This window comes from Acinonyx jubatus, chromosome B1, assembly GCF_027475565.1.
Source record: "Acinonyx jubatus isolate Ajub_Pintada_27869175 chromosome B1, VMU_Ajub_asm_v1.0, whole genome shotgun sequence".
In the NCBI taxonomy this organism is placed as follows: domain Eukaryota; kingdom Metazoa; phylum Chordata; class Mammalia; order Carnivora; family Felidae; genus Acinonyx; species Acinonyx jubatus.
The window spans coordinates 110,214,383-110,236,564 of NC_069382.1; the positions used below are offsets into that span (position 1 = coordinate 110,214,383).

The 22,182-nt window shown below is 49.8% G+C and overlaps 1 protein-coding gene across 3 annotated transcripts; it reads left to right on the top strand.

Moving 5' to 3' along the window:
- Nucleotides 1–1,343: 1,343 nt before the first annotated feature.
- On the top strand, nt 1,344–21,464 carry PITX2 (paired like homeodomain 2). Of its 3 annotated transcripts, XM_027062602.2 has the most exons (5): nt 1,344–1,885; nt 5,649–5,704; nt 6,186–6,323; nt 17,514–17,719; nt 20,188–21,464. In XM_027062602.2, exons 2-5 carry the CDS (start codon nt 5,659–5,661, stop codon nt 20,749–20,751), a joined length of 954 nt encoding a protein of 317 aa, XP_026918403.1. In that variant the 5' UTR covers nt 1,344–1,885; nt 5,649–5,658; the 3' UTR covers nt 20,752–21,464. The 3 variants fall into 3 exon arrangements, with proteins under 3 accessions (XP_026918403.1, XP_014917927.1, XP_014917926.1); XM_015062441.3 differs by lacking the exon at nt 6,186–6,323 and having other exon boundaries at nt 1,540–1,885; nt 20,188–21,462; XM_015062440.3 differs by lacking the exons at nt 1,344–1,885; nt 5,649–5,704; nt 6,186–6,323 and adding an exon at nt 15,488–16,653 and having other exon boundaries at nt 20,188–21,462.
- Nucleotides 21,465–22,182: the final 718 nt, after the last annotated feature.

The following is a 22,182-nucleotide window of genomic DNA, read 5'->3' on the forward strand; positions in this document are numbered from 1 at the left end:
ATTTATTTCCCCAGAACTGAGAGAATTGGTATCCTGATTGAGGAAGAGCAATACAACTTTTGGAAGGAACTTTATTCTCTATTGAGGACAAAAGGGGAGGGCTTTTTCATGGCGCGCCTGGGCGAATTTTGTTCCTATGCAGAAATTAATATTGATGGGAAAACCAAACCGGAACCTATGACTGCTTTCCGACGCTTTCCAAAAACATACATTAACAGGACGCCCTTGAAATTGAAAACAAACTTTGTCTAGTATGCCTGGCAGAAGCCTTCACACCTGGTCTTCCAGACGAATCATATTTATAGTCCTTACACCCAAAGGCAGGACGAAGCAAAAACACCCTGCTAGCTACCAAAATACACGCCTTGCTCCAGTCAAGAAATCGGAAAATCAGGGCTTAGAAGTAAGACACACTTTCCGAATGAAAATGACGCCTCTAACTTCACGTGTTCTTCGATTTTTAAGAGCAAATGTGAATTTGAGAGTAGCTTCCCCTCCCACCCCCACCACCAAGCCTTGCAATTTAATACCATGCTCGCCAGGAACCTTAACCTCGTCATTTTAAAAAATGAGATATCCGTGACCCGGGGTGAACTTGTTGAGTGTAGGTACAGCAGAGGAAATTCTAGACTCTATGAACGCCCGAACCTCGTCCAGAGCAATCCTTTCGTGTACTCTGGTCAGGGCGCGACCGTGCCCACCTGCGCGCGGACAGCGGGTGCAGCGTGCTTGGTCCACCCGCCTTGACCTCGGGCGTGGTGTCCCGGCCGGCGGTGCTGGGCCAAGTCTCTGGGCCTTCCCCGGCTGACTTGTCTCGGTTGTCGCCTTCCCAGCCCTCTTCCCCACCATCCCCCCTCCCCGCTGGCCCCACTTTTCCAGATTACTCCTCAGTCATCCTCTCTCACCCCCACTCCGCCTACTTTCTCTCCAGCCTCCAGTGCGTCCCTCACATCACCACCACCCCCACTTCGCAATCTCTCGTTTCTGTGAACTCGTCTCTCAACCCTGCAGGCCTGAAAGAAGGTCACATACAGGCACTCTCGTACTCACACCCCACATGCCTCGCCCCAAACAAAACCCATGCACACAGTCCTTTGTTCCGTTTCTTGGGCCACTTTCCCTGGCCTTTCCTCCTTCTCCGTCCTGGTTTGCTCCCCAAGAGTACGTTTCTGTCTCCCGGACCCTCCGGTCTCCTCCCCAACCCCACCCCCACCCCACCTCTGATTTATTAGAGCTCCCGGTTCGGCGCAGATTCCTTGTTCTGCTCCATCCCACCCTCCCCTCCTATCCTCCCATCCACAGTGGGAGTGCTTGCGCCTGCTGCGCTTCTGCTCGAGTCCCAGCGCCCTGCCCGGTCCCCTAAACCCTCTTTCGCTCTCCGGGCTCTTCCTCCGGCTCCCGAGTCTCCGGCCTGCCGGCCTCACCTCCCTGCCCTGCCTCGCTTCTCGTCGCCCCTGCTCGCTCCCCCCGCGCTCGCCCGAACGCTGTGCTCGCTCCTTGAACGCCCGCCGCGCAGCCGGGCTCGGCCGCCCGCCCGCCCGCCACTGTGCAGTGGAGTTTGGTGGAATCTCTGCTGACGTCACGTCACTCCCCACACGGAGACCGAGCTGAGGGAAGAGAGAGGGATGAGAGCGAGGGAGGGGAGAGAGAGTGCGAGACCGAGCGAGAAAGCTGGAGAGGAGCAGAAAGAAACTGCCAGTGACGGCTAGGTTCCGGCGGCCGCCGCACACCCGTGGACTCCCTCGGAACTTGGCACCCTCGGGAGCCCCGCAGTCCTCTCAGGCTTGGCTTTCCGGCGCTTGCGGTGCAGCCTGCGCCTCGGATCGCTGGAAGTCTCCCCGGGAAGCGGTGGGACGCGGAGACAGCAGCTCTCTCCCGGTAGCCGGTAAGTGGAGGCCGTCTCTTTCCGCAGGGATGTGAGATAATGCGAGTTTGGAAATTTGTTCCACTTTGGAGAATCTTCACCGTAGGTGATTTGTGGTTCTTGGGGCTGCCTTCCCCCCCCACCCCGAAGTAACTCAGTTGGCAAACAGACCTCGCAAAGCCCTGTTCCTCTCGTCCCCAGTCGCAGACACTCACAATCTATGGGGTTGCTGAAGTCGAGTGGGAAGCGAGACCATGGCTGGCATTTAAAACGAGGTATCTTCCCTTAAATCTCGGTGCCAACACTGCAGGGACAAATCCTCAGGCTGAGGATTAGCATTCTCAAGATAAAGGGCAGGGTACAAAGTTTCAGCTACTGGAAGATTAGCCCCTTTCCCATTGTTACCAATTGGAAAAAAGATTCCATCTTAACTGGCAGTTAGTGACCTCTCAGGCCCAAGCGAATTACCTGGGAACCAGGCCTGGATGCCAAGCTTACACAATTACTTCGGATTATAAATCCTTTAAATTGATCACCAGTCAACTCCAATCTTGCACTTCAGGAGATACATTTTAAATGGGTAGAGAGGAGAGGACTATTTTCCAACTGTCGAGTAAGAAAAAAATTATGATTCTAAATCTGAGAAATATGGTTCTCTTTTCATTCCAATTCAATGACTTTACTTTCCTAAGTAATTCAGAAATCAAGCCACCATAGGGCAGTGTGATTTTTACTCCTTTTTGTGTGTGTATTATGTCTTAGTAAACTAAATGAAAAAAAAAAAACTTTTACTATTATGAATTAAAATAACACAGGCATTCATATATTCTAAAATATTTTTATGAAAACTAATCTGACACACAGAGATTTCCTTGCAGTTCTTAGGCCATTAACAAGAATTAAAGGTGGTTCTAATATAAGTTTGGAAGAAATTTATCTAAAATTCAAATACCAATTATGTCAAGGAAACAAAGCACCGGCACAGAATAGATGAGGATTTTTACTAGTGTAACATAAAATAAGCATACAAGGTTTTAATAATCAAACAGTCCCTAAAATTTGAATAGCTACTTCATTTATGGAATGTTTTACTTTACCTCAGCAAAACTACACTTAAATTATTCAGGTGCTTTGTTCCTCAAGTTGAGCATATTGTCTTCAAGTGTTCCTAAAGCATCAATATTAATTGGTTTAAAAGAAGGCTTAAACTGGTAAAATACAGAATTGTGTTAAGCAGTATTTTAATTTCCTTAAACGATTACCCACTGCAAATTAATTTAGTGGCTAATCTCCTTAATTTAGTTCATTTAAAACATATGTTCTTGTGCTGTTTATTTTTAAACTTTCCACTGAAGATTTTGTTACGGGGTAACAAAAAATGGAAAGGGGGGAATGTAAAAGAATTTGGAATTATTAGAATTGTATTTTTTTCCTGCGATGTCCTCTTATGGCAATCATCAGAAATTACTTTTAAGAAAATTGTTTTATTTCTCAGGCTTTTACTGCCTGCTTTGGCCAGTGTGGTTCAGTATGCTTCATTAACTATGTGGTGCTTTTTAGCATACTCACAATAGAAAACTCAAATTAGGCAAAACAAGATTGCCTGGCATATACGTTCAAACCAGGACTTGAACTTTTGGGATGAGAACAACTTCCCATCAAGAAAAGTTGCGCATCTTAATTTGTGAGATTAGTGGTGGAGGCTGGCCCCTAAATCCTGCAGCCAAATTTGCCTAGTAAGACTTGTCTTGCTTGACAGGGCAAGTTTAAGGATCAGCAGGCAGGAATTGGAGGTTATTTTTAAAAACTATCTCCCTCAGTTATTTAGATTCAGTTCGTCCAGTAGGCCTGGTAATTATATGAAGAAAAAAAAATGCAGGTCTCACGGCTCATTTTGACTGCAAAATAAATCCCCAAGTCACAAGGACACTTAGGAGTGAGCTAAGGAACACGCCTTGACCTTCTTTTCAATCCTTAGAGCAGAGTTCTTGATTTGTTTTGTATTGCTTTGTTTGGCCTTCAGCACTGGAGCTTGGGTGGGGGGGGGGGGGGAGAATGTGTAATAATTGGCTGACTTTATATTGAGCGACCCCATCTTTTTCTTTTGTATATTTCATTTCTTTAAAAAATGAAAACTATTTGCAGTTACCATCTGCAATGCTTCGGCTACCCGCTAATAATGCAGCCAGTTCAGATGTTTAAAAAAAAAAAAAAAAAAAGATTATCGAATTGATGGTGACATGCAAATTTCCCCCGAAATTATCATAAGTAAACATTTGAAGTCTGGACTAATAAAATCCCATCTGTGTTACTTCATATCGAGTTAGTAGAAAGCTGTGATAATGAATTTTGTAATATCTCACGAACAGACATCTCAATCAGGGACTAATCCTGTGATTTTACTGCAGAATCACTAAATCTGGAGCCGCCAAACTGCTACTTCTGGGTCCCCGGGCCTGCAAGGATCGGCAGAGCCCCCGCCCACGTCCCAGCTAGCGGGTGGGGGGGATCCCCTGGACACCCACGCCGAGGCGCCGGGCAGCCCCTCCTCTAAGCGGCGACCTTGGCCAGAGGCTCCCGGGGCTCGGCTTGTTCCAGCAGAGGCCAAGGAGCGGGGAAACAAGACCCAGACTAGAGCCAGACCCGCAGCTCCCTGCCCCGCCTCTGCTCTTGCGCCAAAGGGGCAACGCCCGCTCCTCCCCTCTACCCTGGACCACAGCGAAGTGGGCCCTCCCGCCGCCGGCATACCCTGGTTAGCGTGGAGAGAGGCAGGCACCGAGATCCAAAGGGCCTGGGGAACCCGAGACCTTCTTTCTTTCCTTCTGTCTTTAAAGCTGCCGCGGCTCTTCTACCCACCCGGACAGAGCCTCTCGCCACCCACCTCTCCCGGTTTGCCTGTGGCTGAAAAAGGGGGCGCGCGTTAAACGCTTGGCTCGCTGCGTTGTGGTTGGAATTTTGAAAAAGATTTGGTTTGCCGGGGTTGAATCGGGGCAGCCGTTCTCTGAGAGTTATTTCTACGTCCTCGCTGGGTAGAAAACCCTCCGGACTTTTGCCCCGTTCTCTTCTGTCTCACTCAGTCCACTTCGTTTCCCTCCTCTGCGATCTTAAATCTTAGTTTAGGGTAAATAAATGGCCGGGTGAGTATCTCCAGGGAAAAGTGTGGCTAAATATGGAAAAGTGGCTCCTGATGGATGAGAGGCCCGAAGCCAGCTCGCTCCTGGAGTACCCTAGGCCAAGAGCTTTAAGAGTCCCGTTCATTTCAGAATTACACAAAATCGAGGAAAACCGCTGTCTAGGGCAGGTACAAGTTGAGTCTGATAGTCTACAAATGTTTACTTAGCGTCTACTGACCGAAAGTCCTGTGCTGAATGGTGGTCTTCCGCACAACCTCTTACACAGAAAAGTCCTCTCCACTCACCCCCAAGTTCTGTACCTGCTAAGGTTGCCCCCGTGTTCAGACGGGCTCTTAACTCCTGACATAAACACCTTGAGAGTGGTTCCACAGCCTAAGTCCCCCCAGGACATGATGGATTTATCCGTCGAGAGCCCCTGCGCCCGTTCACCGCAACTCTGGAGGGAGATCCCCCCTCTTGGTAAACATTCAGTTGTTCTGGACCAGGGGCTAGGGTGGGGATGAGGCTGAGAAGCACGCCCGAAACCCAACCCAGAGTAGGCACTTAAGAGCGAGTTTGCAGTTGTCCGCCCTACAGGTAGCGTCCACTGAACCCTGCACGCTCGGAGACCCCGCTGCTTCTCACGACCCTCCTTCTCTTTTATTTTGCAGACAACGGGGAATGGAGACCAACTGCCGCAAACTAGTGTCGGCGTGTGTGCAATTAGGTAAGAACGCGCTTCTTCTGCCGGGGTCACTCGACGGGACACCGCACCATGCGAGGGCGGCAGGAGGGCACCGGTCCCTTGGCGAGGCGGCGGCGAGGGGCTCTTCCCGGAGAGACCAGCCGGGGCGGAAAGGGAATCAGAACCGGGACACCGGCAGCCTCTCCCGGGGGTAGGAACTGGGGGGTATGGATAGGGAGGGAGCCGCTCACCGCGTCCCGATGCCCGGGGCCTACTCCTCCCTCTGCGGGAGCCGCTGGCAGCCTGGGAGGCGCGGAAAGAGTGTGCCGCCCTGCTCCGGGTTGCCAGAGGGTCCGGGAGACGCGAGCGACCTCCGCCCTTTCCTCTAACTGGGTCTTTGCTCTTTGTCCCTCTTTCTCTTCTTCGTCCTGCCTCCTACCCCCACCCCCAACACCCTCGCTTCTTTCCACCGCGGTCCGGGGCGTCTCTCTACCCGCTTGTGGGGCGGGCGCGCGCGGCCCAGGCGTGCAGCCGGCGGCCGTTGAATGCCTCTTCTCCAAAGACTCCGAAATCAAAAAGGTCGAGTTCACAGACTCTCCCGAGAGCCGGAAAGAGGCGGCCAGCAGCAAGCTCTTCCCGCGGCAGCATCCCGGCGCCACTGGTAAGGCCGGGAGCGAAGCGCAGGCCGCGCGCAGGTCACCCGCCTCTGGGCCTCTGGGCTTCGGGTACAGCGCACCAAGGCTAGGCCGCCAGACAGGCGCGCCTGTCCCTTGACTTAGACACTTGGCCCCTGTGTGGGACGGGAAGCAGCCGTCCCAGGGACGTTAATTCCTTTCCCCAAAAGTATACTGCACTCCTGAGACCCAACACGTCTCTCTCTGGCTCTTTTTCGCTCTCTCCCTGTGGCCTCATCTCCTATGCACACCCCAACCTACCTTTGCGCCGCTAGCTGGCGTGGAAAAGTAGTCCAACAGCGACCTCTGTCGCCCGCCATGTCCCACTGCGTGTAGCACCACTCAGGGTGCTCTCCGCCCCGGCCTCTCTCAGCCTTGCCCCGCCCAGGCTTGTGGGCGCGGGGTTTGCCGCGGAAGGCATGCACCGGAGGCTTGCGTAGGGCGAAGATTCGCCTGGCCGGGAGTTGGAGGAGCTGACTAGAGCCCCGCAGAGCCTGAGGGCAGCGACTGTGCGCCGCAGCCAAGGGTGTAATGAAGTGTGCGCCCCGTCGACGCGAACCTACCTGTTGTGCAGGTTGCAAGGCCTCGGGTTTTGTTGGTGTCGTTGCTTGATTAGCTGGTTTCACTGTGGACGAGTCAAGGGGCCCTGCTGCTCAAAGGCTTGTGTAAAAGCCAGAATGTCTCCAACTCACTGCATAGGCCTTTGCTAAACGGAAACTTGCCCTTTAGAGGTGTGTGTGTGTGTGTGTGTGTGTGTGTGTGTATGCGCGCGCGCGCGCGTGTGTGCAAGCTTTCCCTTGGAATACATGAAAAATTCAAATTTAACAACTGTCCTATTCTCCGGGTTTCCCGGGCTACTGTAATAACAAGTGCCTAGCCTTAGGAAGTTGTTGACCTTTGATAGTGTGAGGAGATAAAGCTCCCCCACAGCCCTCGGCCCCTAACCCCCTCTTTCCGGATTAAAGTGTAAGGATACAAATGTAATGTGTGCCGGAGGGGGGCGAATTGGGACGCCCCGCCAAATAAACAAACCGTGTTGCTAAGAAGAAAACAAAGACCCTGCATTCGTGCTTCCCGGTAAACCTGAGAAAATTATCATTTGCATAAGTAAAACTTCTAAAATGGTCGGGAACGAAGCAGCCTGGCACTGCACACTATCGCGAGTCCTCCCGCTGGGCTAGTTAAACGCTCACTTGTCCGGGATTAACCCCATGGGGTTAAATGGGGCCGTGCAGAGATAACGTCGGGTGATTTCTGTCATTAAGATTGTGTTAAATTCTTCCTCTGTTTGATAATCGGTCGTAAAAATAAATTATTAGACCGGAGTATGTTTGGGATATGGTTAAAAATCAAGAACAGCGATGACTCCTGGAGAAATGTTTCGTGCGGGTTCCGTCTGGCCAGACTAGGGGAGCTCCCCAATCTCGCTTCGCGCGGGGCGGGCTGACAGTCGCCCAACTGAAGCTGACGTTTCCCGATGCGTTGGGAGCTGGAGAGCTGCCTAACGTCTCTTATCCCCACCCCAACCCAGGGCTCCTAGACCTCAGGAATGGTTTCTGAGGACAGGTGGTCTCCATGGGAGCCCCTCCGAGGGGAAGCTAGAGATGGGATGGGAACCTCTTAACGTGGGCAAGAAGCCGCGGTCAGCCGGGGAGTCCTTTCTGTTCCTGTCACAGTCGCCACTGGGCATCCACTTTTGATAATTAGTAGATAAATAAAGAACTAGAAATAATGAAGGACTGTTTCCTTACCCATTAACTTTCGGGCCCGGATTATTCTAGTGCACTGATCCTCCACATTGACAACAATCTGTTTTCTACCTTTTGGACAGAAGAGGAAAATTGATGCCTAAACATGTTTAATACCATTAATTAAGGAGAGGCATGCGATAGGGAGAAATGCTGAAAATCTTGATTTTATTGGCTTTTAGGGATGTAATAGACAAAAAAAAAAAAAATGTCACACATGAGTAAGCAAAACTACAGTGCCTCCAAGGAAAGTTGCCAGAGTCCCCTTTACTAAATATAAGTAAATTTAATTTATGTCATATGCAAACCCCTGGCCACAGCCTGCTTTGAAAAGAAAGATTTTTCTCCCTTTTTTGATAGCTTTTTTTTTCTTTCAGAAAGAAATAAATGTTTACAATGGCATGTCTTTTTTCAAAAGGGCCATGGTACTTTATTATTGGCACTACCCTCTCCTCAACCCCTCCAAAACACCGTGTCTTCGTTAAAGACTGAAAACAGTCCCCAAGTAGACAAGGTTAACCTCTGGAAGGCTGGGACTCTTGCGTTCCTTTCCAAGCGAATCTTTGTCCCCTTGATACCCATTGGGCTAGCCCACGGCCTGGCTCAAACCCTGAAGCAGGTGGAGTAGGAGGTCGGCTGGAGACCCCTAAATCCAGGGGTTGAGAGAGGGTAGAAAAAGGACTGGCTAGGCATCCAAGTGGAGGCGGGGAGAGTTGGCAAGTTTAGCTGTAACCCACAAAGAAGGTTCAGAGGTCTGCTGAGAATATCCCCCTAAAACAGAGATCCTGGACTTCCTTGCTTTGAGTGTCCCCCCCAAAAAAGCCTGCTTGCTGAATTCAGAAAGTTCTCTTGACCTTCAGGAAGGCGGGTGGGGGGAACCGATCCTCCCTTGTCTGTAACCCTTAAAGTTTCGGGGTGGTGGCTCTGGATTCCGGGCTGAAATCGGACAGAGCTGCCGCCCCGTGGTCGGGGTGCCTAGCTTCGGTGACCAGACTTGGGCGGGTACCTTCCCCAGAGACGCCATTAATTTTTAAGTAGCCTTGGCTAAATGGGTGAGCTGAAAGAGTCTCACCAAGGTCTCTGGTGTGTGCCGACGTCCTTCCCTTGGGAGGGGGACCCCAAGGCCCCTTGTGGCGCCCCCCGCCGAGACACACTCTCTCAGTGGCAGCTTGGCCCCAGTCTTCTTCAGAGAACCCGGGGTAACTCCCCACCGCCTTGGCGGCAGCAAACCCTTCATTCATTCAATCAGCAAATGTTTGCCGAGCACATACTACGTGGATTCCTAATGTACCCCCTGAAAGCAAATAAGCCGGTTTCCCTTCGCCGTTATGAAGCAGCTTTAATGTTAGCAAGGAACTAACTAGAGCAGGTTCAGACCATCTCCTGCAAAACGCGATGTGGTGGAACCTGTGGCAGTGCTTGGGGCCTGAGCGTTGTTAGAAAGAAAGGGGATGCTTAGAAGGGTAGAGGGCCATTGGTGAGGCCCGGGGTAAGGGACAGGGGCTTGCAGAAGGGGCAGGAGGTCCGAGGAAGAAGCCAGGAGAGAGGGGAACAGGGTTAAGGAGAGGGATTTCCATTTTCTTTTCTACCACCCCTGCCTCCCCACCCCATCCTACTCCACCCGCCACCGAGTCTAGCTTATTGTCAGCAGCTGCCTCTGCCTTTTGTGGGTTTTTTTCCCCGTCAGGGGAAATTGTACCAGTTGTGCAATAGGTAGTCACTCCCTGTGGATCCCCGCCCGCAGAGGTAGTCTTTTTACAGGTCGTGTTCCTTGCTACTGACACCAAGTGCGCTCAAAGTTTCATAAGGCTGGTTGGGTTGTTATTCCAAACCGCCTGCTGTTAATATATGCAGCAGTTGTTAGAGCGACTCGGAGGGAAAAGGAAATGTATAACGAAAGCTTATTCGTGAGCAGGAATATACTAATGGAACAATCTGATGTCTTCTTAATCCTATGTAAAAAGCTTTGTCGTCTTCCTAATATTGACTGAATGGGTAATTAATGGCTCTTCATCTAGGCGAATACCCTGTAATCCAAAGATAGGCAAAAGACAACAAGCCCAAGGTAGAAGACAAAAGGCCCAACTGTGGCCGCCACCCCCCTCCCCCACCAGGGACTCCAAATAGGAAAGTTTCTTTTCTGGAGAAAAGGGCAGAAGTGGGAGAATACAGGTACCTTTCCTAGGCTGGGCTTAACCACTGAATCTGGTCACCCAGCTCGTTTCTCCACTACTCCATTTGCCCCCACCAGTCCTCTCTGCATTTCTTCTCAGTTCCTCTAGGAAGTCACCCTCATTTGGATGCTGACCAGAACCTTTTCTTCCCCAAAGCCCCCATCTTTCATTTGGGGAAGTGATTGATGACAGAGGACCAATACACAAGGTCCTCAAAAGGCTCGGGCAGAGGATTGAACTCCTTCTGATCCAGGTGGAGACTCCTTTCTTTTACAACCTAAGGCAGAATCTGTGCAGACTTAGATAGTTGAGAGGGGTGGGAAGAAATTAATGGAAGGAGAATGAACAGCAGAATTGGGTATATGTGTTAAAGAGTGATCAGGAGCGGTGGAGTCGACTTCCTTGTGAGGATCTGACATGAAGAGTACCCAAAATTCTTCCACTATGTTTTTAACAGGATGACATTTTAATTTAAACCTTTAGAAGTAATATATTACTTGGGTTACTACGATGAGGTGGGTTCCTTTTTTTTTTTTTTGTCAGCTGACAGCTTTTAAAATATTATTTCGCTAGGGAAATAAAAGCTTCATCTCAGATTATAGGTGGGTATTTTTGGATTTATGTGATTTATGGTCACCATGACAACTAATGCTGAATGTTAGCTACCAGCATGTCTGGGAGAGGGAAGACAGAAAGAAGGGAGAGCAAGAGAAATAGAAAAGAGAAACGGACATGAGCTAGAGAGGAGAAATAGAGAAAAGAGAAAAAGGTGAGTTTTAATCCAATTTTTAAAAGTGACTTTAGTTAGTACCTTTCCAGTTCTCTCTGGACCTGGATATTAGTGTCTATCTCATTTTCATCCCCCCCCCCCACCATTGCTAAGACATATTTATACCACTCTACTTTTACTAGTTTTCTGGGATTAAACGTTCTCGGAATAAACCTGTTGTGTTAACAAACTAACGTGAAAAGGCATTGTAGCACGTGGGTTTAATGATTTCAGCAGCATCCCCCCACCCGTCCTGACTCTGCTAATCCCCGATTTTCTCTTCACCTGCCAGTGTGGGGGTACCTCTCCCACCCCGACACTGAGCACCCCCAGCTAGTTACTCCAAAGCTCAAGTGTGAGACTAAAATATGGGTGCCGTTGGCAGAGACCCAGAGAATGTAGGTGCTGCTCAGTACGTGCACAGACTTTGATTCAGAAAACAATCTGCCCCTTTTTACACACCAGCACTTTTTAAATCCATTTAGAGAATGGGGTAGGAGGGGATCAACCACAGTAACGTTTAAATGTCTGGGTGCTTCCACTTCGTGCCTGGAGCACGGGGTACAGCGAAGGGGGCCTTTCCAGATTGGTTTGTGTGCGGAGAAAAGGCAGGCAGAAGAAGAAGGAGGGGAGGAAGGGCCACTTCTTGAGCGGGGTGCAAGGTCTCCATCTGACCTCTGCGCCTTATACCACACGCGCACGCACACACACGCCTGTCACGTGGCTCTGAGCTGAGTCTGGGCCGCCTCGGCCTTGAACTGGCCTGGGCCAGAGCAAGACTCCCACCCCTCTAAGGTCTGACAGCCAGCGCAGGGAGACATCTAATGAGCGATCTTACAGGTGAGCTTTGAAGACAGATTCCACCCCACCCCCCAAAAAAAGTTGTGGATTGCTTGGTTGGATTGAAGTCCATACTTGGACCCCGCACCCCAGACTTTGGAGGCATAACCCAACCAATCTCCGCGCGAAGGCCAGAGGGGCTTTGCGCAACTAACACTAAACAGTGTGAAATTAAATAAGACCTTAAGACTGGTAATCGGTGGCAAATACCAGCAGCTCAAAACACGCCTGACCCCGTGTCACACATTTCCCTCCTCAAGGGTCTGGCTTTGCAAGAATAAGCAAAGAAAACCCAACTGAGACAATTCTTGAATGTCTTCGGACTTGAAAACCTAAACCCGCACTGGGCTTCCCTTCCCCCCACCCCTGCCCTCCGTGGGGGCCTTGCAGCACCTCCAGCTTCCCTGAACTGACCATCCTGATATTTCTCTGGATTGGAAATTTCTGTGATGGAGGCTGAAGTCATAGAGATTTCTAGAACCAGTTAAAGAAGACTGTGCAGAGGTGGGGGGTGCAGAGGTAGTGCTCAACCTGCAAAATACATAGGATTGCTTTCAACCCCTTCCTTATCTATACTACCAATATCTGTGCACCCACAATATTAAGTGGATTAAGTTTTTGTAGACTAAGTCTCCTAAATTGCCGACCATCATCACCACTGTTTTCATTGAAAAGTGTTTGTTTGTTTGGGGGTTTTTTTGTTTCTTTTGTTTTTGGGTTTGTTTTTTTGTTTGTTTGTTTTGGGGGGGGGGTTCCCATTACTCACTTGCTTTTCTCCATCTAGACTTTTCATGTTGGTGTGCTCCCACCATCCATGGAACTGGGTCTGAGAAGGGGGTCAGCCGATCTCCCATGCGTGAAGTGATAAGGAGATTAGGAGAGAGTTGAAACTCTGGTTGGAAAAATGCAAAGAAATGCCTTACTGGCTCAGTTGAGTTGGGGGGGGGAGTATATATTTCATATGTGCATTATCTAGATAGATGGTAGATAGATACATAGACATGGTTATGTTTTGTGTTTTTTTATTAATTTACTTTAACCAGATATCTCCAGATAATTGTCTTTATTCTCCACTTGACTTTGCAGTGGATAGGTACAATTTAAGATTCCTCATCCTTTTAGGCTTTTAGGCTGCCTGAAGATCACCAGCACTTCCAACCTCTACTACCCTTTAGCACTACGTTGAGCTGTCACTCGCCCTGGGGCTTTTCAGCCGCTTTGGAAGCTGCTTTGGAGACTAGGTCTTCCCGTTTGTGTATCTGCCCTGATGAGAGTTGTTAGTCAACAGAGCCACCAAGTTTAAATCAAAATTCTGTGGGTTTAATGAGAGATGAGCTTAGAAATCTATATGTTTCTGTGGAGCTCCTCAGCTCTCCTGAGTAAGGAGTTGTGAGAAACACCCAAAGCCTCCACCAAAAATTGCCTCTCCGGGGTTTGAATCTCAAAGAAACTAATACCAAGAAAGAAAGTATACTCACTGTAGTTTATCATTTGTTCATATGATGGAATTTCTTCATGAAATGAAGCTTTATGGGGGTGTTATTTTGGGGACTGGAGCTATACTGAGGTTTAAAAAAAGAAACTGGAATATGATTAGTAAACACATTGGGCAGAAAAGAGCTGAATTCATATTGACTTAGTTATAGGTCATCGGCTGGCAGTGCAATGGGAGGAAATATTTACTTTACACATACACTTTATGATCTTGGGGGAATTAGAGGAAATTCAATAAGAAAACGGCTAGAAACATTTAAAACCCTTATTTAAAAGACTTAAGCAAATTAGAGTCTTATCAGATTAAAAACCACTACAAATGTAAGAGCATTGTCTTCGGTGAAACGCTGTGGGGTCTGAGGAGATTCTCTGCCAAATCTCAGGGATAAAATGCGTCATTTAAGCACCAGATAATGAGCAGAATGTAAATTAATTTAACCTTCTTTACCAACAGGCTGCTGGTGTAATATGTATAATTTAGTGATAAGATTGCAGGACCTAATATAGCTGGATGTATGAGCCTCAGCTAATGCAGACTTGTCACATGAGGATGTGTTCTGCTCTGAGCAGGTGTATGTATGCTTGGAATGGGGTGAACTGGAATAAAAGGTTAAAACTAGAAATGCTGCTTTAAAGCTTACTATAAAGAAAATTCCTCCTTTCAGCTAAATTTTTCTTAAAGTGGGATGATACTTCTGGGGAGAAACTGAAGAACAAATGTCATTTGCTTCTTTGGATGGCTCTCGAGCATGTTTAAAATGGGGGAGGAGTTGCAGATAGGGTTTGGCAGAGAGAGCCCGGCAAAGTAGAGACACATAGGTTACAAACATAATTTGCAGTCTGCCTCATCCACTCTGCCCCAGACTGAGTAAGTTTCCCAATCTTGTGAACAAGGACAAGGAGGGAGTTTTCTGAAGATACCTCATACTGATGTTACAAATCATTGACTGTAATGTCAAACAAATACACATTCAGGGATGATAACACTAACTCCACAATAAAGCAATCACCAATGCAGAAACCCAGAAGAGATTAGTTTGTGCTCTCCCCATGACCTAAGTAAGCAAAGGACAAAAGGACTTTCAAAAGTTATTTTGAATGATACGTTTGTATTTCTTTAATTCCTTTGGAAATTATTATTATTATTATTATTATTTTTTGGAAATAGTGTTGTAAGAGTTGTATGTCCCCAAGGTGTTTCTTTTTTTCTTTTTTAAAAAATAAATGAATAAGGCTTTGGTTTTTCTGAGCTGAGTGTTCTCCTAGGCTTTTGCCCTTCGCCCCCATTCTACTGCCTCTGCCTGCTTGGACTTGAAAGATTCAGCAGCCTTGAGTTCTCTAGGAAAAGAAAATGACTTAAAAAAATATCCTTGAAAGTGGTTATTTGGCAACATTCTTAATTGTATGGAAATTCATTAAAGCACATTTTATATATAATTAGCTCAAGGTTGTTGATTCTGCAGGCTTTATGGATTTGAATCTGATTGATAATAAAGTAAACAAGAGAGTCGAATTTAAAGCGGGCTCTCTCTAGGGTTAGGACAAGCTTAATACAGTGTACAAGGAATTTGAAAGATCTTGGATATGTGTCTTAATCAACGCTAAGTAGAATGGATAAGCTTTCAGCATTTTGAAAATGCTGGGTTAGGGTTTCTATTCTATTGTGTATTTTCTGTCTGGGGTCTAATAAGCATTACAGAGAACGTGATCTGAGGCGACTTTTTATTCTTGTATAAATCCAGAGTGAACCGCCAAACAGTTGTTCGTTTAAAGTCAAGGTAATTTTCTTTTTGACGGGTCCATTTGCTTCTCGATTTCTAATGTATTAGCCGGCCTTCTCAGGGCTTTGTCTTCTTTGCAATTAAAATAAAGCTTCTTCAGATTAGCGCAGCATTCACTTGACAGGCTGTTTGGAAAATTTAAGATCGGAGAGGTGATGTGTTGCTGTTTTTCAATTTCTTCTGGTTTTAAGTAGCATGCCCCCTTTCCATACAGGGGGGATAAAAAGGCATCTCTCGATTGGAAATGGATGTAGTGAGATACAAAAAGGAAGGGGTGCGAGGCATGTTGATCCTTGTACCTTTCAGCTCTGGACCTTTCCGCTCCTTTCTCCCGAGCCTCTTACTCCCAGCCTCATCTCTCCGCCTCCCCGCCTGAACTAAAAGCAAGATCTTCTTCGGCTGGGCCGGAGCAGAATTCCCGGGAGCCGGCCGGTGTAGACTTGGTGGGCACAGTGAGGTATTAGCCCAGCCCCGCACAGCTGATAGGTGCAGACAGGGCTGTCCCTCCGCCGGGGCTCGGGGCCTTCTGATTGGTGCGGAGCCACGTCACTCCCGCTGGGCGAAGGGTCTGGGAGGAGGCGGAGGCGGGGAGCGTTGGGAGGGCCGCGGCAAAGTGACGTCTGGGCACCAGGAAGCCCGCCTCTGGTTTTAAGATGTTAGGCCAACAGGGAAGCTCGGAGCCGCAGAGCTGGTCCGTCGTTCGCCTGGGTGCCGGGAGCTGAGCTGCTGCGAGGCCGCGCTCGAGCTCGACGGCCCGAGGGGGGTGTGCGTGTGCGTGCCACGGAGGGTGCGCCCAGAGGCCCGCGTTGCTGCCGCAGCCGCTGCCGCCGCTGCGGGGGATCTAATATCAGCTACCTGTCCCTGTCACTCTTGACACTTTGCTGTCAGGGCTGCCGCGCGGGGGGCGGGCAGAGCGCGATCGCCGTTAGCTTTCCTTATTGGAGGGGTACGTGGGGGAGGGAGGGAGGGAAGAAAGGGGTCTTTGCCCACTCTTGTTTCGCTTTGGAGCTTGGAAGCCTGCTATCCAAAGACGCTCCGAGCTGCGCCCGCCTACTTACATCCCCATGTCTCCGTTTGCCCGCTGACTTTCCGCCGCCGGACCCTAAGGCTTGAGCCTTCCGAAGGAGACGGGGGCCGCTCGGTTCAAAAAGACTCAGCAGGGATTGTGCTCCCTGGCTTTGCCCGCGGCGGCCACAGCGCGGAAACTCTGCGCGTGTAGTGGAAAGCGGAGCAGGCGGCGGCGGCCACGGGGCTACGGCCGGGCGGCAGCCCAGGACTTGTAGGGCGGCGCGCTCCTTCGTCCATGAACTGCATGAAAGGCCCGCTGCACTTGGAGCACAGAGCAGTAGGGACCAAGCTGTTGGCCGCCTCCTCGTCTTCCTCCTGTCACCATCCCCAGCCGCTGGCCATGGCTTCGGTACTGGCTCCCGGTCAGACCCGCTCCCTGGACTCTTCCAAGCACAGGCTGGAGGTGCACACCATCTCTGACACCTCCAGCCCCGAGGCCGCAGGTAAGGCGCCGCGCGGCCCCGCGGACACCGGGGTCCAGCCGCCCCTCGCCGCTGGGCTCTTCCCGCCCGCAAGGAAGTCGACCCCTCCAGGGGGAGGCGTAGTGGGAGTGGTCGTCTAGTTTGCCTCCCGCAGAACTTCCGGAGCCGGGATTCTTTGGGCCCCGAGTTTCTTTCGCCCTACCTCGACCGCCCCGCCGGGGTGGGGCGAACTGCGCGAGCCATTCCCTGCCCTATTCCTATCCTGGCCTCCCTATGTTTGTTTTCTGGGTCACAAAAATCCCAGCATCTCCATTCGAAGACGTTCAGAAGCCACCACCCCCGACTCCCCAACCCAGAATCTGTTCTCTCCGCTTTCCGCTCCCGAAAAGCTCCGCTTGTTAGAAAAGTATTTCTGAAACGATGCCGCAGAAGAGGCGGTATTTCTAAAGGGTAGAGGAACTTGGGTGGGTCACCGAATCCCAAAGTCTACCTTTACTAGTCTCCTGAAACCGCATGGAGATCTGTGGGGGTCTGAAAAATGCGCGCGTGTAGGTGTCCGGAAAAAATTTGGTGTGTCTGCGCAGAAGAGTATAAATATACTTGAAAGAGGCTGTAAAAATGAATGTGCCTTCACAGTGAGATAAACATGTAAATAAAACGTGTGGCGCTGGGGGAGGGGAGGAGACGGGGCGCTCACACCCACACTCCCGTCTGCACGCCCCACAGTCGCAGCGCTCACCGCGGCCCGGAGAGGCCGCTCGCACACTCCTCCCCTGCCTGGCAGCCCATCGCTTCCGCGGCCTCTGCAGCCCGGTCCATTTGGAGTTCACGGGTAGCAGGTGGGACTTGCTGACGGGAACCTCTCTGTGTTTCGTTTTCAGAAAAAGATAAGAGCCAGCAGGGAAAGAATGAGGACGTGGGCCCCGAAGACCCGTCCAAGAAGAAGCGGCAACGGCGCCAGCGCACTCACTTCACCAGCCAGCAGCTGCAGGAACTGGAGGCCACTTTCCAGAGGAACCGCTACCCGGACATGTCCACGCGCGAAGAGATCGCCGTGTGGACCAACCTCACGGAAGCCCGAGTCCGGGTAGGACCCCTCACGGAGCCTGGGAAGGCTAGGGAGGAAGGCATTGTAGAAATGCGGGCCACTTAGAACCGGAGGGAGTGTGGAAGGCAGTCTCCCGAAAGCCACGGTGTGCCTTTGCACAGGCAGAAGGCCTCTCCGCAGCCCCAGTCGCGAGGTTACAGCTCCCCCTTACAGACCCGCGGTTGCAGGCCTAGCGCAGGCTCCGGGAGCGGCACCCGCTCACTGCCCCGCTACCCTGAATCCTTCGGAACTGGGCCGCGTGGCATTCCCCTGCATAGGGCATTGTGTTCCCGGCTTGCGGTCGCCGGAAGAGTGCTAATAAAATCCCTCCGAGGCCAGGAGCCGAGAACAGGCTCCAACCTGTGCGCCTTTTACAAGGAAAACCCACCGGAGACAAGCAAGGCTTGGCCCTCCTGGGGAAACTTTCTCCCCCCAGGCTCGCCCGGCCCTTTCTCTCTACTCGGCTCATCCTCCTTACACAGTCTTTCGGTTTTCGGCCATTCAGGTTTCTCCCACACCCTATCCCTTAGTTTTGTGATACACGGAAGCATTTTGACACACAACTACTATCCTGCTAGTCCTCTTAGAAAGAAAAAAGAAGAAAGACTTTTTGGTTTGGTTTATTTATCTTTCTCAGGAGATTGTTATTCACACCCTTCTTCCCAATGATAATAGTTTTATTTTTTAAAGGTGGGAGGGCTTACCTTTGTAGCAAATCTGTACTTTATGGATTGGCAAAAGTGCACTTAAATAAATTACCCGGTAGCAACATCCTGGTTTATGCTGGTCAGTGGAAAACTCCAAATGTGTTAGGATTCTGGAAGCAGAAACACCCATAGCAAGATCCAGAGGCTTTGCTGTTAAAAACAAAAACAAAACAATTCTGGATAGAAAAATAGAGCCTCCAGTTAAAGCAGAGATGAAAGAACAATAAGATGGCAATAATGATGAAAAGAATAAAGACCAAAATGCATTCCCAAAGCAGAGGGAAGGAAGGTACTCTCTGGGTTGCATTTGTGTAGGGTATGAGGCTTTGCTGGTGGATAAGAGCCGGGATGAAGTTGGAGATGGTTTTAGTTTAACTGCACAGAGCTAGAGCTCTGACTCTGGCCGCGTGGTTTTGCGCAAGGTCAGGCTTTGATTAGCTCTCCCGTGCATCAGGGGAACGGGCCTTGCACGTACTCTTCTTGCCTGAGCAAAGTTTACACGGCCTAGGGTAGAAATTAAAACTAATTAAAATAAAAACACAATCAGTGGGTTCTCTGGAATCCTTCTGAAAAGACCTCTCCCACCCCTCCAGCTTTCCAGGAGTCTCTCCCAAGTCCCCCGCCTCTACCACTCTGGGCTGTCGCTCCTTCTGGCTGCCTCCTTCCAGGCCCGCTGTGTGTCCAGCCAAGTGGGAGTGAAGCGTGCTTTTTTATAGCAGTCGGGTGCAAAGAGGAAGGAGGATAAAAAGGAAATCGAGAATGAAAGGGAAAAGGGGGGGAAAAGAGCGGATTAGGCGTCTGGGCCCGGCTGAGATGTGTAATGTGAAACATCACCGATGTCAGCTCTGAAATCTGGGGCCAGGCCTCGCTCCAATACACAAAAGCCGCAGTCTGCGGCGACGGGCGGGTCCGATGTGGATTGAGAGAAGGGTTGCGTCGGGGCCACCGGACGCGGGGTGGGGGCTGACGGGCCAGGCGACGGCTTGCAAAGCCAAGCAAACCCGCTGGGCCCGGCGGGAGCAGTGCTGGCAGCCGGGGCCTATACTGGAGAGGGCGGAGGATGAGTAGGAGCGGAGGAAGGGAGGGGGAGGTTGCAGAGTGACCCATTCTGGGTTCCCGGAGATTTACAAGCCAAGCTTTTGGAGTTTAGGCGACTGAAGGGGAGGCGGCCTTTTGCTTTTTAATTCGCTATTTTGCTAGGCGAGGATAGGGGTCGCCGCCTGGCGCCAGTTGTGAGAGCGAGTTCTGTGGCGTGGGGGCCGCAGGGAAGGTCTGAGACTGGAAGGAGGAGCTGTGCAAGAGAGCGCGGGCCTCTGGTGCCCTCTTAGCCACTAGTCCTCATCACTGTGTCTGTGGCTTTGGAATGGAAGCAAGTTTGCAAGGTGGCAGGGTAAGAGTTGGGCAGAAAACCTGCTGCCCCGCGTTTATTTTACTGTAAGTGAGTTTGGATCCAGAGGAGGGCCTGGGTTAGTGAACAAGCCGTCCACAGGCCGCCAGGCGTTGGACTGGGGTTTGTGGCGCAGTTCAGAGCCTGGGCCTCAGCCGGCCAGGCCTCCCTCACTTTAGACGCGGTTCAGGCAGCTCCCGCCCGCGGGACGGTGGGGGGTGGGGGAAATTATGGTGTGTGTGTGTGTGTGTGTGTGTGTGTGTGTGCGCGCGCGCGCGCGCGCTGGACATGGGTGGCCTCTGGTGCTTTCTGTGATCAAGGTTTTACTAATCCGATCTGTGGCATCTGTTTGCTCCTTTGCCGTCAACCCCCAGGTTTGGTTCAAGAATCGCCGGGCCAAATGGAGAAAGCGGGAGCGCAACCAGCAGGCTGAGCTGTGCAAGAATGGCTTTGGGCCGCAGTTCAACGGGCTTATGCAGCCCTATGACGACATGTACCCGGGCTATTCCTACAACAACTGGGCCGCCAAGGGTCTCACGTCAGCCTCCCTGTCCACCAAGAGCTTCCCTTTCTTCAACTCTATGAACGTCAACCCTCTGTCGTCGCAGAGCATGTTCTCCCCGCCCAATTCCATCTCCTCCATGAGCATGTCGTCCAGCATGGTGCCCTCAGCCGTGACCGGCGTCCCGGGCTCCAGCCTCAACAGCCTGAATAACTTGAACAACCTGAGCAGCCCGTCGCTGAATTCCGCGGTGCCGACGCCCGCCTGTCCTTACGCGCCGCCGACTCCTCCGTACGTTTACAGGGACACGTGTAACTCGAGCCTGGCCAGCCTGAGACTGAAAGCGAAGCAGCACTCCAGCTTCGGCTACGCCAGCGTGCAGAACCCGGCGTCCAACCTGAGTGCTTGCCAGTACGCCGTGGACAGGCCAGTGTGAGCCCCGCCCACAGCACCGGGATCCTAGGACCGTGCCGGATGGGGCAATGCTGCCCTTGAAAGACTGGGAATTACGCTAGAAGGTCGTGGGCACTAAAGAAAAGGAGAGAAAGAGAAGATATAAAGAGAAAAGGAAACCACTGAATTAAAGAGAGCTCCTTTGATTTCAAAGGAATTTCCTCAATGTCTGACATCTTTCACTAAAAGTATTTCCAACAGTTGCAAGGACATACACAAATGTTTGACTGGATATGACATTTTAACATTACTATAAGCTTGTTATTTTTTAAGTTTAGCATTGTTAACATTAAAATGACTGAAAGGATGTATATATATCGAAATGTCAAATTAATTTTATAAAAAGCAGTTGTTAGTACTCTCACAACAGTGTTTTTAAAGGTTAGGCTTTAAAATAAAGCATGTTATACAGAAGCGATTAGGATTTTTCGCTTGTGAGCAAAGGAATGTATATACTAAATGCCACACTGTATGTTTCTAACATATTATTATTATAAAAATGTGTGAATATCAGTTTTAGAATAGTTTCTCTGGTGGATGCAATGATGTTTCTGAAACTGCTATGTACAACCTACCCTGTGTATAACATTTCGTACAATATTATTGTTTTACTTTTCAGCAAATATGAAAAAAAAATGTGTTTTATTTCATGGGAGTAAAATATACTACGTACAAATTGGTCTGGATTCTTTCTGCCCTCCTCTGTCACCTGGCCAGGGTCTCTCAGTCGTTGCTTCCTAAACAAACCAGCTTTCCTCTGCCCGCCTAGTTAAACACACAAGGCAGCAGGCCTTATTTAAATTTGGTAGAAATAAATTATAGTCATTCATCAAAAATGAAAAAGAAAAAAGAAAAGCCACTCCCAGGGGGGAAAAAAGCTTGTAAAGTCTGGTCTTGTCTCCCAGATTTTTCTTTGGCTTAAACCCAGAGGATTCCATTATTGCTAGGAAATAATATAAGAGAGAAAGAAGAAAGGAGAAAGAAATTTAGAAAGTATGCCAGCTTTCAATGACTCTCAAATATACTCCTTTGGCGGGGGTGGGAGGGCGGTTCAACACATTCGGTAAATTGTTCTGGAGAAGCATGTGTGTATGTATACATGTACAGTTTATATACATTCCTCTCAAGAGGAATACATCTATAATAAGTTTACAAGGAAACACCTCCAGTTCAAAATATTTAGGCCTCCACGTTTATCTTTCAGGCTTAAGTAGAGAGATTCTTCATGTTATATTGCATTCTATTTCCAAATCCTTAGGAGACATTAAAAGAAACAAAGACCATTTCTAATAACTACAGCCCCTTAGTTTCCCGAAGAGCCCAGGGGGTGAGAGGTTAGAGTGGAGTTTCCTGAATCTTGTCGAGCAATATGTAGTTGAGGCAAAGGTCACGCTCCCCGTGTTTTGTTTTAAAT